Source organism: Microtus pennsylvanicus, chromosome 5 (genome assembly GCF_037038515.1).
Source record: "Microtus pennsylvanicus isolate mMicPen1 chromosome 5, mMicPen1.hap1, whole genome shotgun sequence".
NCBI classification, from domain to species: Eukaryota; Metazoa; Chordata; class Mammalia; order Rodentia; family Cricetidae; genus Microtus; species Microtus pennsylvanicus.
In genome coordinates, this window is record NC_134583.1 from 94,896,145 (window position 1) to 94,912,711 (window position 16,567).

Consider the following 16,567-nt stretch of genomic DNA (forward strand, 5'->3'; position numbering starts at 1 on the left):
TCATATAGTTTCTCAGGGTGACTACACCGACCTGCAAAGCACTGGTAGATTACATTGCTTTCCTTTCTCTACTCTTTTGCTGGAATTTGCTTCATGCTATGATGAGTGTAAAGTGGTATCTTGTAGTAACTTTGATTTGGATTTTCCTGATAATTAATGAGGTTGAGCACCTTTTTGTATACTGGATGACTGTTAGTTATTTTTAGAGGAGTGTTTATTCAGATCTCTTGGTTACCTATAAAACTTTTTATTGCATATGACTTATAATTTTAAAATTTTCTATTAAAATGCTAGCTATGGCTTTAAAGCTCTGTTTTAAGGTTGCCTGGAATCTAGAAATTGGAGACATGTCTAGCAGTTTCCTTCATACACTTGAGAACAAATAGGTTATTTATTTATTTAGGTGGTCAAGAAAAAACAGATACACAATGCAGAGAGGCTTTATTTAAACATTTAGAGTAGTAGCTATTTTTAAAATCCTCCCTGTCTCTGATTTTTAGATTCATGTCAAATAGGTTTGTAGGTAAAATCATATCCTCTGATACTTATATGGGACTTAATATTTATTTGAGTTTTTATATGTTAATATAACTTTTTTTCTTCTGTCTCTAGTGAGGTCCAAGAGCCAAAAGAATCAGTACCACCTCCTAAAACATCAGCAGCTGCTCAGCTGGATGAGCTCATGGCCCAGCTGAGTGAAATGCAGTCCAAGGTGGGTGCAGTGTGGAGCATGCAGTCTGGGCTCCAAAGGTGGGCGCAGTGTGGAGCATGCAGTCTGGGCTCCAGAGGTGGGCGCAGTGTGGAGCATGCAGTCTGGGCTCCAGAGGTGGGTGCAGTGTGGAGCATGCAGTCTGGGCTCCAAAGGTGGGTGCAGTGTGGAGCATGCAGTCTGGGCTCCAAAGGTGGGCGCAGTGTGGAGCATGCAGTCTGGGCTCCAAAGGTGGGCGCAGTGTGGAGCATGCAGTCTGGGCTCCAGAGAGACACCAAGTTAGCATGGTAGTGGAATTCTAAGGTGGTGTTCATTTTCCTAGATTAAATTTAATTCAGCAGAGAAAATCATTTGGATATTAATGGTGACATGGTATAGGCCTTGATATGGAAGAGATTGGGGTATTTATGGTATAGCCAGTCATAAAACTCTGCAATGGTTTTAGAATAAAAGGTTGGTGATTTTCCAAAATGAGTGGAGCACAGCCCAGGGATTTTGAAAGGTTAATCAGATTTTGTCAGAGCAGTTGTGACGGGATTTAGGATGGACACAGAATGTTAAGGGTTGGAGAGATCCCTAGGGCAAAGGCTCCCCTGAAGGCATGATGATGCAGAGGTCTAGTAAAAATGTGTGCCTGAGGAGGACAGAGCGAATGAGGCCAAGGGAAGAAAGATGAGTTTTGAGATCATACTGAGATAAAATTAGCTCTTTTTTCTTGTTTGTAAAATGAAAATATCAAACTGACAGAGAGCAGAAAACAGATCAGGAGTCTTAAGCATTTATCAAGGACACAGATCTAGAATCCTTAACACAGAGAATCCAACCTTTTAAAATCTGGTTGGATGTTAAGGTGCATACTCATGAAATCAGTATGGAATATTTAAGGCAGACTGTTAAAATGTGTATGCTAGAAGAATACAGGGCCGGTATCAGCATGAGACTCCCCACGTCACACATGGTGCCTGGCACACAGTGAGTAAGTAATACATAGTTGTTGGAGGGACAGTTGAATAAATGTCACAAACAAGGTTCTCTATTGGCTAATACTCTGTAGTTAGCTAACTAACATCTACACTAAAGTTGAGTGTATTGACTTGTGCTGCACACTTGATGATGCTAAAAAAACAATCAAATTAGGAAATTTATACTGTTTCTTCTTAAATTATGTCTTGGTATGTTTATATTTTAACTTAAAATGTATGTTTTAAAACTAAAGAATGCATATACATTGCACAAAATCAAAAGTACAAAAACGTAGTGTACAAGGGCCATCATTTTTCCCAGATAGTCCTATATTGCCCCCTGCAGGTCTTCAGTATACACTGCATTTTATGTATCTGGAAATATTTTGGAATATGTAAGCAAAGAGACGTAGATGTAGAGAATATACAGATATATTTTTACTTAGTTATTTTTCAAATGTAAAATTAATTATTTTTGGTGTCTCTGGACATTGATCTTTTGGATAGATACCTCTCTGTAGTGAGAAGGCCACTTGTTTGTTCCCGGCTACCCAGCCCCTAAATAATCACATAGAAACTTATTTAAATCACTGCTTGGCCCATTAGCTCTAGCTTCTTATTGATTAACTCTTGCATATATTTTAACCCATCTCCATTAATCTTAATCTGTGTATCTACACGTGACTGTGGCTTACTGGGTAAAATTCTGTCCTGTCTGTCTCTGCCAACAGCTCCATGGCTTCCCCCTAAACTCTGTCTCCTTTCTCCCAGCATTAAGTTTAGTTTCCCCCACTTACCTCTATTCCCCGTGCAGGCACAAGACAGTTTCTTTATTAACCAATGATATTCATAGCATACACATCACCTCTCAAACACTAACTTCCATTATATAAAGGGAAGGAAAGAAATATGTTTGAGGATCAATTTTTTTAAGGGAAATTACCATAATGAGTGGTAAAATAATGTGAAGATTTTATAGACAGTAATGATTGAATAACTAGAGAAGGCAGATATTAGCAGAACTATCCAGAAGAATATTGGGAACCTGCCTGCTTCAACAAGAAGGCTTTTAACTGTGAAATAGAAAATGAGATTGGGAAGACATCAATTAATAGGTGTGAAACTGTGACTATCCATTTGATTATAAAAAATTTGATGGGTAGGCAATGGATCTGTTAGAGCCACTGTATTTATTTGAGAAGATAAACATTGGAAAGGACATGAAACGATGAAGGAAAAAAGTAGGCTTTTGTGTGTGTGTGTGTGTGTGTGTGTGTCTGTGTGTGTGTCTGTGTGTCTCTGTGTCTCTCTGTGTGTGTGTGTGTCTGTGTGTGTGTGTGTCTGTGTGTGTGTGTCTGTGTGTGTGTGTGTCTGTGTGTGTGTGTCTGTGTGTGTGTCTGTGTGTGTGTATGTGTGTCTGTGTGTGTGTGTCTGTGTGTGTGTGTGTCTGTGTACAACTGATGAGTGATTTATAATAACAAGTTTGGATCTATTTTCTAATAAATGTAATCTCATTACCTTCTCTGTTAACACTGCCTTTAAACATTGTACAAATCATTTCAAAGTAGTATAGCACAACTAATAAAAACCCAGAGACATATATTGGGGTTCAAACTGAAAGATCAGAGAAGTAAAGCAGCCAACCACTAGAGAGATCTTACCTTTACAAAATCTTCAGACTGAAAGAGAGCGAGTTCCTGTCTCGTCTCAACTTATATTCCTCTCTAGTGCTGGGATTAAAGGTGTGCACCACCACTTCCTGGCCTCTATCGCTAACTAATGTGGCTGCTGCTGGGAATGAAGATGTGTGTCACTACTGTCTGGACTGTATGGCTGACCAGTGTGGCTACTTTGCACTCTGATCTTCAGGTGAACTTTGTTTATGAAAACACAAATGAAATGTCACTATAAAGTCTTGCACATCTGCTTCCCTCTACTCATAGAATAAAAATTCCATGAGGCTAGAAACTTGGTATGCTTATACACTTCTTAATAGCAAGTCCTAGAATGCAGACTGTGACAAATTAGGTGCTTGACAATTAACAAATGAATAAAAGAAAGAGATGACTAATATTCATCTGGGGTCAGGTCACTGTAAGATCTACAAAAATATAATCTTTTTATAATCGATTTTTTCATTAGACAGAAGATTTACAAATCAATGATAAATGATCAAATTTCATTTCACTCAAGCAATCTAAAATGATATGGAAATAAAAGTATTTTTATTTATGTTCATGTTGGATGTCTCTAGTTCCTTGAAGAAAGGTTAGGGAAAGACAAGATCAGACATTAGAAGTATAGGAATAGGTTGTATACAGCAAATGCCAAGGAGAATAAAGGTCTATACAGACTGATTTCTATTCATGGTTCTTTCCTTGTCCAAGGTTTCAGTGACAGCAGATGCCAGCAGGAAACCCTCACCAGACAAACAGGATCACAAGGCATCGTTGGACTCAATGCTTGGGGGTTTGGAACAGGAACTGCAAGATCTTGGGATTGCCACCGTGCCCAAGGGCCACTGTGCTTCCTGCGAAAAGCCAATTGCTGGGAAGGTAGGGTAATCCAGGATGTTGGTCCAATCAGTCTGTGTCTGTGAGTGTCCAAGAATGGCTTTCTCTTTTTATTCTAAGATATTTTAATTTTTTGTTAACAACCACTGACTGCTTATATTATTCTGGATCGTGAGTTAAGTGATTTATTAGTATTCCTACATTTAATAGTTTAATTAATCTTTTAAAGATATTTTATTGTCATATCTTTTGCAAAAACAAGGAGGTCAAGCGCTCAGAGACATTGCTTGGAAAGATCAAAGTCTAGTAAGAAAGAAGCAAAGGGAACATTTGAGTTCAGGATGGTCTACCTTCTGAGTTTGAATTCCTAATCACTTTTATTTACTGCCATTTCTGAGATGACCTTTCACACTGCTTTCTCTCTTCAGACATTTCTGGACTTACATTTATTCATTGCAATTTCAGCTAAATGAAATTGAGATATGACTCGTTAAACAGAGATACTGACTCTGAACCATTATTATTAAATCCACAGGGCAGGGCTTTCCAATTTGATTCTGGAAGGTTGCGAGGCAAGGTGTGCAGAGACGCAGAGCTGAGAAGTAAATTCTGCTTGGCTTCTTGATTAATCAGCATGGCAGGTCCCTTTTACTATTCTTTAAGCATGGTTGCAGATGTCTTTAATGTAACCTAGGTCTTCCCAGGAGGTGTTGTCTAATGGAATGCAGCATGCAGAGTGCCCTCTAGAGGTGCAGCACTGCCATGCCAGGCTCTGTGATATCCCTAGGTGATCCATGCTCTGGGGCAATCCTGGCACCCAGAGCACTTCATTTGCAATCACTGCAAGGAGGAGATTGGCTCCAGTCCCTTCTTTGAACGGAATGGCTTGGCCTACTGTTCCGAGGACTACCACCATCTGTTCTCTCCACGTTGTGCCTACTGTGCCGCTCCCATCATGGATGTGAGTAACTCGCCAGCCCTGTCAGCTTTCATGTAGTATCTGATTACTCATTAAGAGCAATGGCCATGTTTTACAACTCTGGAGCCTTCTAATACCTCTCCATGTGTGCCGTTTCCAGAAAGTGCTGACAGCAATGAACCAGACATGGCACCCAGAGCACTTCTTCTGCTCTCACTGTGGAGAGGTGTTTGGTGCAGAAGGTAAGTGGGAGGCCATGACTCCAGGCTGAGAGATGGGAAGGCCAGCAGCACTCTTCCTTGGGACTGCTGTCTGCTTAGTTTCTGTTCTCAGCACTGCCACTTAGAAGTCAATTTCATGCCTAGATATTGTCTCTCTACTTTTCCCTATCATTACTGCTTTTGGTTTAAATTGATTTTTTTTAATTAAAGAAGTGGAATTCCATCATTTAAAAACAGATTGTGCCTCTGGAGATGGCTTGGCGGGGGAAGCCCTTGCTGCACATTTATGAAGAAGACCTGAATCTGCTTAAAAGCTAGGGCTGATAGCACAAGTCTGTGACACCAGTATGTTCCTTCCAAAGATGTGAGGTTTCTAAGGACAATCCTTAGAAACTTGCAGGCCAGCTAGCCTGATGCACACAGTGCAGACAGAAGAGACTGTCTCAAACATGGAAGGAAAGGACTGACACCAGAAGTTGTCGTTACCTCTACACATGAATTATGGCACATGTAGCAAACATGCAAACACACATACATCCCCCCTCTCCCACACGCAATGTGTCACTGTTACTTACAAGTATGAACCATTTTTTCCCCTTGGAATTAAAATTTGAATTGCTTTCTTCCAGCTTAGTTTACACTATACTTACCACTAATTTACCTGATAGAACCATAAAATCCTTATCAAAATAGTCAGCTGATCTGCTAATAAGCCTGCTCCATTTTATTTTATTGATGATTTTGCTCTAACCTGAAATGCTTTCTTCCTGCTAAGTAGCAGTCATTTTAGTTCTTTCCCCCAAATTATCCCTGGAATCTGCTGTTACTACCTTTCTCTTTAGATCCTCTATTTCCTGGACCCCACTTCTCCTTTCTTTGAGTGTGTTTTGATCACTTCCTGCATGTATAATGGGCATGCTGATTACTGTAACTTCCCGCTCTAACCTCCCATCTACCTGATTTTACCTCCTTCTTCCTCCTGATAAGTACCCTTTCTATACTTTTTGTTGTTGTTGATTTTTTGTTTTTTTGGTCTGATTGTTGAGACCCACTGTGTTTAACCAGGTGGGAGAGTTTCAATGGTAGAGAAGTTGTCAACTTGTCAGCCGTTCCTAATTTGCCTTTCCCCACTCCCAGTGGAGAGCTCAACTTATTTCTTAGGTATGCTAGAGTTCCCTGTGTTTTGTGACGTGATGGGGCATCAGCTCATCCAATGGCTTTTCAGACTTGAGCCAGTCCTGTCTAAACTTGAGAAGTACTTTGAATTCAGATACTGGGAGAGCTCATGCTGACAACCCCGGCAGTGAAAGTGGATATCCCTTCCAGCCTTAGATCTGTCATGTTAGAGGCCACTCTTGTACTTTATATTATAAAAACAAACAAACAAAGCAGCAACCACCAGAAAAATCCTTATTAATATTTCATACTGTCATCTCCTTTCTTTTTCTCATTTTCTTTGTGATTCTTTCATAATTTAAATAATTCCTTACATGTTTTTATTCTGTCACTGCTCTTGAGTTGCCTCAACATAGAATTCTATAGGAATTGTATATTAATATACAGTAGGAAATGTTTGCATTCCTAATTCTTAGGACTGTGTTCAGCTTCCATAATTGAGAAGTTTCCATTAAGCCTTTATTTTCATTTTGTATACTACCCAAATTTTTATTGCATTTTTAATTTGCCTGTGAATGTGAGCGTACCATTTCATACATATGGAGGTTAGCAAACAGAGTGAGTCAGTTCTCTCCTTCTGCCTCGTGGGTCCCAATGATTGAACGTAGGCCCTCAGGCTTGTTGGTAAGTTCCTTTACCCACTCAACCGTCTCACCAGCCCTGTTTTGTCTTCTATATGTGACCCATTTTAACAGTTTGCAAGCATTTATTTTCTGAATTGTCCTGACATTTTGTCCCTCTTTTATTGTTCATTTTGGTTTTGGAGCAATGGAGTGCCGTGTAGCTCGGGCTGGTTTGAGGTTTACTGTTTAGGTGATGATGTCTCCCAGTCTCTTCTCTACACCTCCCAGGAACACACATGCATGTGGATGCTAGAGGGAAACCTTAGGTATTATTCCTCAGGGCCATAACTACGTGTGTGAGTGAGTGAGAAAAGGCCTGAAGCTTGCCAAGTAGGATTGACTCTTTTTGGAGCCCCACGATACCAACAGTCTCCCCAGTTGTGGATTACAAATGTGTGTCACTATGCCCAGTTTTTATTTATTTGTTTGTTGTTTGCTTGCCAATTTACTTATTTGGTGGGTTCTGTCTGGGGACCTAACACAGTTCCTTGCCTCGTGTTTACAAGGCAAGCACTTCATTGACTGAGATATCATTGAAGGGATGGAAAGAATTTGAACTCAGGTCTCATTTCCGTAAGTGCCACATCACACTTTTGTTAACATATTCTAAGTACTCTTTGACTGAGATTTAATTCTCCTGTTGCTAAGTCTCCTTACCCCCTCAGTACCAACTTATACTTTACTGGGCAATAGAGTCAGACATGATAGTCCTGACATAAGGCACTAGCAAAGTTCTTTGTAGTGATTTGCTTGTCCATTGGAGCTTGTTCAAAGCACTTAATACATCAAAATGATACATATTTCCTGTATCAGTAGCAATAGAAATATGAAAATTAATTAGACTAAATAAATAGCCATTAAATGAATAATGTCTGATGCAGAATTCTTTGCTCTAAGCTTAACAGCCATCCTCTTCATCTGAGCAGGGGTGGCTATCTACATGAGACCTTCATTGGGCTTATTGACTATAGATATTCCTTCATAGAATAAGGGGCTAACTGGCCAACTGATTGTGATTCTGCTCTAGTGTGGTACATGGTCTCATGTTCTCAAGAGGTGCTAGAGCATACAGCATATTTAACGTTAGTGGAAGAGGAAACTCTGTCTGTGCTGCTGTATTAAAGTTGTTATCCATGTTCAGGGAGGCTATCTTGTGGTGTGGCTGCTTTGGGATTACCCATACTCTATAAACACAATGAACTCAATGATTCCCTAAATTGGACCTTTGTGAAATCATACTTTGGCTTATCTTTGATGACCTATAAGGAGAGGGCGAACAGCACTATCTAATGATAATTATGTTGTAGAAATTGCCTGGAAACAGGAAAGGGAATATTTGAAGAACAGCCATAGTTGCATACAAAAAAAAAAGTCCAACCCTTAAGGATAACTAGTTGTTCTTGAGTTGGGCTCATCCTAATCTGATGGTTCACTGGTTCATTATGATATGAAATAAACATGAAATTACTCTGAAAACATATATTAATAGAGGCAATGGCAATGGAGCCATTTACTACTTAGAAGTTCCTTTTGGGTTATAGTCATGTTCTTTTTCCTGGCTTTCTCATAAATGGGTCCACTGTCATATGGTCAGTTCATTAATTAGATAGCATCCTGACTTTTATTCCAGGACACAGACACATACAGAATTTTGATAATAACAGTTAAATTATGGAACCTCCTGGGAAATTAAATTCATCTGCATTTTTCTTCAGTTCAGAGAATCCCTCTTTAAGGCTAAAGTTTTTAAATGCATTGGCCCTTAGCATTTTTCCTAGGGACCTATGTCCTCAGTGCGTCCCATTTTCTTTTTAATTGTTCATTATCTCGGCCATGCAGGTGCTCTTTGATTTCCCCCGTGGCTAGGAGACACTGGAGTGAAAACACTTTCCCATGTCTCTGCGGTAACTTTTAATTGTCAGTGTCTTTCATTCATTCTCTTGAGGTAATTGGCCCCTGAGCGAGCCTTCAGGACAGTGCAGAAACTTTTCCAATTTAGGGGGTTACTATGTACAGAAACATTATAGCAATTTTGGTGGATGGATTGCTTTGATTCCCCTCCTGAGACTCACCCAAGTAGAAATGGAGGGTGTTATTTTACTGTCTCACTCTGGAGATCACTGCTCTGCAGATTCCTAAATGGGGTTCATACCTAGGTTAGGTAGTATGTCTGCAGCTTTCTTAAGAAATACCAACTTATATCACTTGGGGCATGTTAAGAATGCAAAATCTTGCTGGCTTTGTGGGAGCCTAGCCAGTTTGGATGTTCACCTTCCTAGATATGGACGGAGGGGGGAGGACCTTGGACTTACCACAGGGCAGGGAACCCTGACTGCTCTTTGGACTGGAGAGGGAGGGGGAGAGGAATAGGGGGAGGGGGAGAAGGGTGGGAGGAGGGGGAGGGAAATGGGAGGCTGGGAGGAGGTGGAAACTTGTTTTTTTTTCCTTTTCTCAATAAAAAAATGTTAAAAAAAAGAATGCAAAATCTTTAGTGCCATAAATAAAAAAATTGGGGGTGGGGTGGGGAGAGGAGGGAAGACCTAGCAATCCGCATTTTAACAAATTTTCAGGTGAGTGAGCCATGCTGGAGTGAAAAAGAATGCTGTTTTACTCCAAAAGATACCTGTGTGTATTTCTTTCCTTAAGCAGTGATGATGGTGGTGTGGGGTTGACATTCACTTTTCCTGAAACAGACTCTAGAAATCTTCTCAATGGGTCAGAAGAAAAAGAGAAAAGTAAAGTAAGCTTTCTGAGTCTGTGGGGTTCAAAGAATAACACAGGACAGATAGAAAATTGCTAGGTTGGATTTTTAGATCCCTAGGCCTTACGATTTTGACAACTTACCCATTTTTGTTTTAGAGAAAACATAATTGAGTGAAGCAAGCTCCATCCAACAGTGACAAGAACGAAAGATGGAAAGAACAGCCATGGGATTTAGGTCCTACTCTGATATCCTATTACAGTTTTGTGATCTGGCTACTATGATCACAGGACCTTTCTAGAATCTTCCTGGAGTAGACAGCTTGAACAACCCACTAAACACACTTTGTTTCATACCACTAGGCTGGTGAGGCACAGGGTGGCTTCTCATGTGTATACAGTTTTGGTTAGGATATTTGCACTTAGTTGACCTATCAGTTTCCATTGAAAGGTCAAGTTTTGGATGCATTTAAGTTAGAGGTGGGATGTGAGTTTTCTCTCCTCTACTGACTAGTTAACTATGGATAACTTATCAAGGTTAATTACTATTTAGTGTTATCTTATTTTAAAGTATTTTAAATATTGTGTGTGTGGGGTAATGGTAGCAAGACCAATGGTATCTAGTTTCTCTCAGAGCTAATTTTTCAGTGAGGGAAGATAGCCTATAGCAATAATTTAAGATAAAGTAAGTGCGATGAAGATGGATTGACAGAGAAGGGCTGGGTTGATGCCAATGAAAAGGTGACCTTTTGAGCTGAATTACAGTTTTATCAGTGGCAGGAATAAAACTTCAGGCTAAGGGAACACTTTGTATCAAGGTGTTAAGGAGAAATAGCCCCTAGTACTTAGACTGTGATCCAGGTTCAATGCTAAAAGGCACCTGCATTGTCTCCTTTTGAACATGGGGATACTAAAGTTGGGAAAAGTTACAATAATGACCTTATCTCTGCTTCTAATGTAGCTTTAAAGGACTCAAAGGCTGAAACTATGAATCTTTGATTTTATCTTTTCAGGTTTTCATGAGAAGGACAAGAAGCCATATTGCCGGAAAGATTTCTTAGCCATGTTCTCACCTAAGTGTGGTGGCTGCAACCGCCCAGTGTTGGAAAACTATCTTTCAGCAATGAACACTGTCTGGCACCCAGAGTGCTTTGTGTGTGGGGTTTGTATGCTCAATTACCTTCAGTTTTAGGGAAAATCGAATCGTATTCTTCCCTGAGTGGACTAGTTGCTACAAAGTGAGATAGTTTCTAGTCTAAAGTAAGGAATCCATGTTAGTTTTATTTATTTATTTAAAAAGAAAAATAGGGCTTTTGCTGGTCTGTTTTGCAATGTGTAAATCTAGCCTTTATTTGTCAAGGACCTGAGATAAATCCTACAACTGGCAGGTAACTGTCAAAAATTTTGAAGATGAACATCTTATTTGGTGGCATTATCTCTTGATGTGCATTTCTTTTGTCTGTGTTCACTCCATCCTCAGGACTGCTTCAGCAGTTTTTCTTCTGGCTCCTTCTTTGAACTGGATGGCCGTCCATTCTGTGAACTCCATTACCATCAACGCCGAGGGACCCTCTGCTATGGCTGCGGGCAGCCCATTACTGGCCGCTGCATCAGTGCCATGGGGCACAAGTTTCATCCTGAGCACTTTGTGTGTGCTTTCTGCTTGACACAGCTGTCAAAAGGCATCTTCCGAGAGCAGAACAACAAGACCTACTGTCAACTCTGCTTCACTAAGCTCTTTCCACAGTAGTTCCCTTTGATCCGCCATCGACTTAATGTTGCCTGAGACCAGGGCAGGGAAGAGCACACTTTGTTTCCCTGACCTTCACTCAGTGGGCTAGTAGAGTACAAAAAATGAGCAAATCAGGGAATTTCTGCATGTTACTAGGCCTATAATCTTATTTTTGAAGACATTTCTTATTATGTATTTGCATTTAGATCTAGATCATACTATCAAGGCCCTCTGAAGGTATATTTCTTATGTGCACAATTCATTCCACCTCTGGTTTTCTGTTTCTCACCTTTTACCTCTACTGATGCCCCTCTCAGACCTTCAGCTGTGGGCCCCAGAGTCTGGCTTTTTCTTTTCTCTCAGGAGTCATGATTCTACTCTTAAGCCCTTATAGTGCCTTCCCTCAATGTTTGCTATTTTAAGAGGAAGTGTATTTTAACTGACATCTGTGTGAATAAAGCAGCTTGTGGTTTTGGTGACTCACTGTCATATTCATGTGATAGACAAATGTTTTGCTTCCTATATTATAGAACACCAGGTCCTATTTGCAGCTAAATTTGTACCCCCATTCTTCTTTCCTTGCATATAGCAGTGCAAACCCTTTTTTAATCAGAAAAAGCTAAAAGATGAGACCTGTTGTTTCTAACTCTTCTCTTTAGTTTGGGCCTTTACCCATTTTACTTTTCAGACTGAAATCTTTGAATAATTTCAAGGTAACAAGTCTTTTATAATCTGTCTTCACTTTTTTTTATCTAAAAAGATCTGGTTTCCCATTAAATACCTTAAAAATGCATTTCGAAAATGAAACATGGAGGATGTGTTGAGGAGTTCCCACCTGGCCCACTATTCTGTGAAATATTGAGTTCTCCAGGATGATGCTTGGACAGACACAGTTGCTTTGCCTTATAAGATTTGGTCACATGTTCCTCTCATGGTATGTGATGCCTGTTCAATGTGTGTTCCTGTGTTTATTACTTACATGGGAAGGAAAAGTTTATTTTCTAGCTCTTATAAACAAAACTACAGTGAGTCATCCTATCTAGACTAGCGTAGGTCACATTTCTATTAGTGACAATGAATTTATCCAAATTGTTGGGGAAATGGATTGTGCAGTTTGGCATGAGAGAAGCTGGAATCATTCACAGAATAGAGGCCAGGTGGATTAAGAGTTATAAAGCACACAGACTTTATGACGGTTGTGGGAACACTCAAAAACCTGGGTGCTATGGCTTAGTCTCAAACTTATATTTTCAAAGTGAACATTTCCTTTCAGATGCCAATGGATCCGAGTCTCAGATGGTTCTCCTCATGGTGAGCACTCTCACTTCTAAATGACCGAAGAGGAATCTATCTACCACATAGTTTCCTCAAAAAGGATTCTTACCTGAAATATGACCTAATCTCTTAATCTCTTCATTATCCTACTGTTAAATTGATTTATTAGAAATTTTTTCTCACTTCATTAAATACACATTCCAGAAAAACAAAACAAAACGAAAAACAAAAACAAAAAACCACAAAGTGAACATTTTAAAGATCTTAGTTTCATAGAATTTCAAAGCAAGCAAGTACGTGTTTATTCCTTGATGGTTCGGAAACAAAGGAAAGTGAAGTATGATGGTGTCATGAGAAGTACGTGGCAGAGGTACTGATTGCTCATATGCAGTAAGAAGCATCACAGGCTGGGAAGAGGCTCACTGCTTGCTCCTCAAGCATGAGGACCTGAGTTATTTTCTGGAATCCACATAAAGAGCCAGCTGTGCCGATGCACACTTGTAATCCCAGTGTTGGGAAATGGCAGAGATCAGTAGATTTCTGGGGTTCTAAATGTAGTTAGTGTAACTCAAATGGTGAGAGACCATCTTGAAAAATAATACATAAGCACATAATACAACCTGTACATGTACATACCCTGCCCCCCTTCACGGCCCCCCCCCCCCATACGCAATGTCCACACAAAAGAAACTCCAAAGACAGATTTGGTTTAGGAATGTGAAAAGAAAAACAAAACTTCTAGCTTAAATAAAGATGAACTGCAGAGCATGCTCAGTGTTCCAGGTTTGATACCCACAACTACAAAAACAAAACAAACACATATTTAAAGATGAGGAGTGATTTTTTTTCTTTTTTGTTTTTTTTCAAGACAGGGTTTTGCTGTAGCTCTGGAGCCTGTCTTGGAACTAGTTCTAGATCAGGCTGGCCTTGAGCTTCCTGAGTGCTGGAATTAAAGGCATGTACCACCACTGCCCAGTGAGAAGTGACTTCTTTTTTTTTCAAATTTGTGTTGCTAGATTTTATTTCTTTTTTAAATTTATTTTTATTGAGCTCTACATTTTTCTCTGCTCTCCTCCCTGCCCTTCAACCCTCTCCTAAGGTCACTATGCTCCCAATTTACTCAGGAGTGACTTCTTTTGAAAATAAGTTACAAGCCAGTCTTCAGGAAGGCCAAAAGCAAGACTCACTAAAATACAAGACTGGAAAAGCTTCTGTCTGTTCCCAAGACACAGAAAGTTTGTACTAGATAGAACTTGCCTTTGAGCTGGGACTCGAGCTCAAAGGGAGATGGAAATCTATTGAGAGCCACAGGACCGATACATTTTGGATGAGAGGCAGGGATTCAGTTGTGCGTTCCACACAACCTAGAATATTTCTGGTAGGCAGTAAGGACTCAAACTAATAAATTTTGGATGAGAGGCGGGGCTTCAGTTGTGCGTTCCACACAACTTAGATTGTTTCTGGTAGGCAGCAAGGACTCAAACCTATTCTGTTAGAAATGAGACAGTTTGTGTGGGAGCTTTCCTGCCCCAGATAGGATAACCATACAGTACCTAAATAATATCATGTGGGAAGATAGCCCCTGCATTCAGGATTCTGAAAAATTGCATAGATTTTCTTGATGAAGTAAGTCCATCTTTCCTTCCTATGTTAACACCAAATCTTTAACAAGTGATGTATTAAAGATTTAATATTTTTGCTTGGAATAATTGCCCAATTTCAGTTAGAGCTATTTCAGATCACAGGTGCTGGACAAATATTATCAGCAATGTACAGACCAAAACTCAAAGAGGGGAATTTGACTTTAGACTGTAATGTATTTGTACTTTGAGGTGTTGTGGCGAGTAAGAGAATTGAGGATAGGGATGAGATATCAAGTAGAATCATGATTTATTTTTGCTTGTGTTTTAGCTTTCCTTGACCCAAATCTTCAGTTTAGTTTGTTAATAAGGAACCACATCCTCCGCTTTAGGTACATGTAGTTTAGGGATGATTGAATCCATCTTCTGCTTGTGGAGTGGACCAGTCACAAGTCTGACCAGAAAAGGTACTGCATTAGTAATTTTTGTCTTTGCTGTCTGTGATCAAATACTTGACAAGAACAACTTAGAGGGAAGCAGGGCCTATTTTTGGCTCATGATTTGGCTCATTTTAATGGTGAAGACATAGCAGCAGGAGGATGAAGCTGCTTGTTCCTATCTGGGTAGATCAGGCAGCAGAGAAAGAGGAATGCGTGTTCTCAGCCAGTGTTCTCCATTTCCTTTTTCCTTCTTTCCTAGACTCTAGCCTAAAGAATAGCGAGGGCTACATTTAGTGTGGGCCACCCCACTAGTTAATTCCCTCTGTCAAAGCCTTCAGAAGAAGCCCTTGGTGTTTCCTAATTCCACCAGGTTGACAATATAAATTAATTACTGTTCCCCTCTACTGAGAATTTGCTCCAGGATAGACATGTGACTCCACAGTGACCTCCTGGCTTGAGAAAGAAGAGTTCCCAGCTGTTTGACGTGCTAGTTGTGAAAATAATACAGCCTCTTAATCTCACTCCTCCCACTCTTCAACTGGGCTTTGGGAGCTCAGCCCAGTGCTCCAGTAGGGGTCTCTGCCTCTGTTTCCATCAGTTTCTGGATGAAGGTTCTATGGTATATTTAAGAGATTTATCAATTTGACTACAGGGAAAGGCCAGTTTGGGTACCCTCTCCTCTATTGCTTAGCCTCTTAGCTGGGGTCATCCTTGTGGATTCCTGGGAATTTTTCTAGTGCCAGGCTTCTTTCTAGCCTCATAATGGCTTCCTCAATCAAAACATCTCTTTCTTTTTTCTCATCTCTGTCCTTACTCCATCTCAACTATCCTGTTCTCTCAAGCTTTCCTCCCCACTTACCGTCTCCCCTCCTCTTTTCTTTCCACCCTCCATTCCCCCCCCCCCCCCCGCCCATGCTCCAAATTTTGTCAGGCGATCTTGACTATTTCCCCTTTCAAGGTTGATCTATATATGTTTTTCTTAGGGTTCACCTTGTTACTTAGCTTCTATAGGATCATGTACTATAAGGGTTAATATCATTTGCTTTATAGCTAGTATCCACTTATTAGTAGTGCAACCTCATAACTGCTGAAAAATATCTTTATTATTTAAGCAAAGCCTGCCTGAGAAAGAAGCTAACAAAGAAGAAATTAAAATTGAATGATGGAGAGGTTCCTTTCACTTTTAAAAGCTACCCAATTTTGCCAGATCAGCACCTTCATCCTAGACTGGAAAATCAAATTTAATGAATTAATTCTTGTGCCATTTAGACTGATTTTAATTGGTATTTTGTTACTGATAGGGTGTATGGAGCAGACATTCTGACTTTTACTAGTTTAAAGTATAATGAAGGAATGAATAAATGAAACGAACTTGGTCAATATGTATACCCACTGGCTATATATTGAATGTCTTCATAAGAATTAATAGATAAAAATAATTTATGGCCACTGCTCTATGTTTCCTTACACTATAACAGTGAAATATGTTTTAAGCATAAAGTGTACTGTGTGTTCTTTGTATATGTGGAACAAAAACTTGCCCCTCATATAATTTGCCAGCAGAGTTGAGGAATGTGTGTCAACATTATTAAAGAAAAAGAGGTACTTTCATCTTAAGAGATTCAAAAGTGTCTTGGGAGTCGTGATACATATGCCTTTCCTAGGTTTCAGTTATGGAAAGCTGTTAAATTCTATTACCTCAACTATGCATGTATTC

At 39.8% G+C, this 16,567-nt stretch overlaps 1 protein-coding gene across 2 annotated transcripts in view; it reads left to right on the plus strand.

Moving 5' to 3' along the window:
- Window positions 1-12,044, plus strand: part of Lpxn (leupaxin) — a 31,686-nt gene extending 19,642 nt beyond the window's left edge. For both annotated transcript variants that reach the window (XM_075973591.1, XM_075973590.1), the window contains exons 4-9: window positions 613-712; window positions 4,059-4,226; window positions 4,972-5,145; window positions 5,264-5,345; window positions 10,837-10,985; window positions 11,304-12,044. In XM_075973591.1, coding sequence (XP_075829706.1) covers window positions 683-712; window positions 4,059-4,226; window positions 4,972-5,145; window positions 5,264-5,345; window positions 10,837-10,985; window positions 11,304-11,573 — 873 coding nt within the window. In that variant the 5' untranslated portion in view covers window positions 613-682 and the 3' untranslated portion in view covers window positions 11,574-12,044. The remainder of the gene's footprint in view (window positions 1-612; window positions 713-4,058; window positions 4,227-4,971; window positions 5,146-5,263; window positions 5,346-10,836; window positions 10,986-11,303) is intronic.
- Window positions 12,045-16,567: the final 4,523 nt, after the last annotated feature.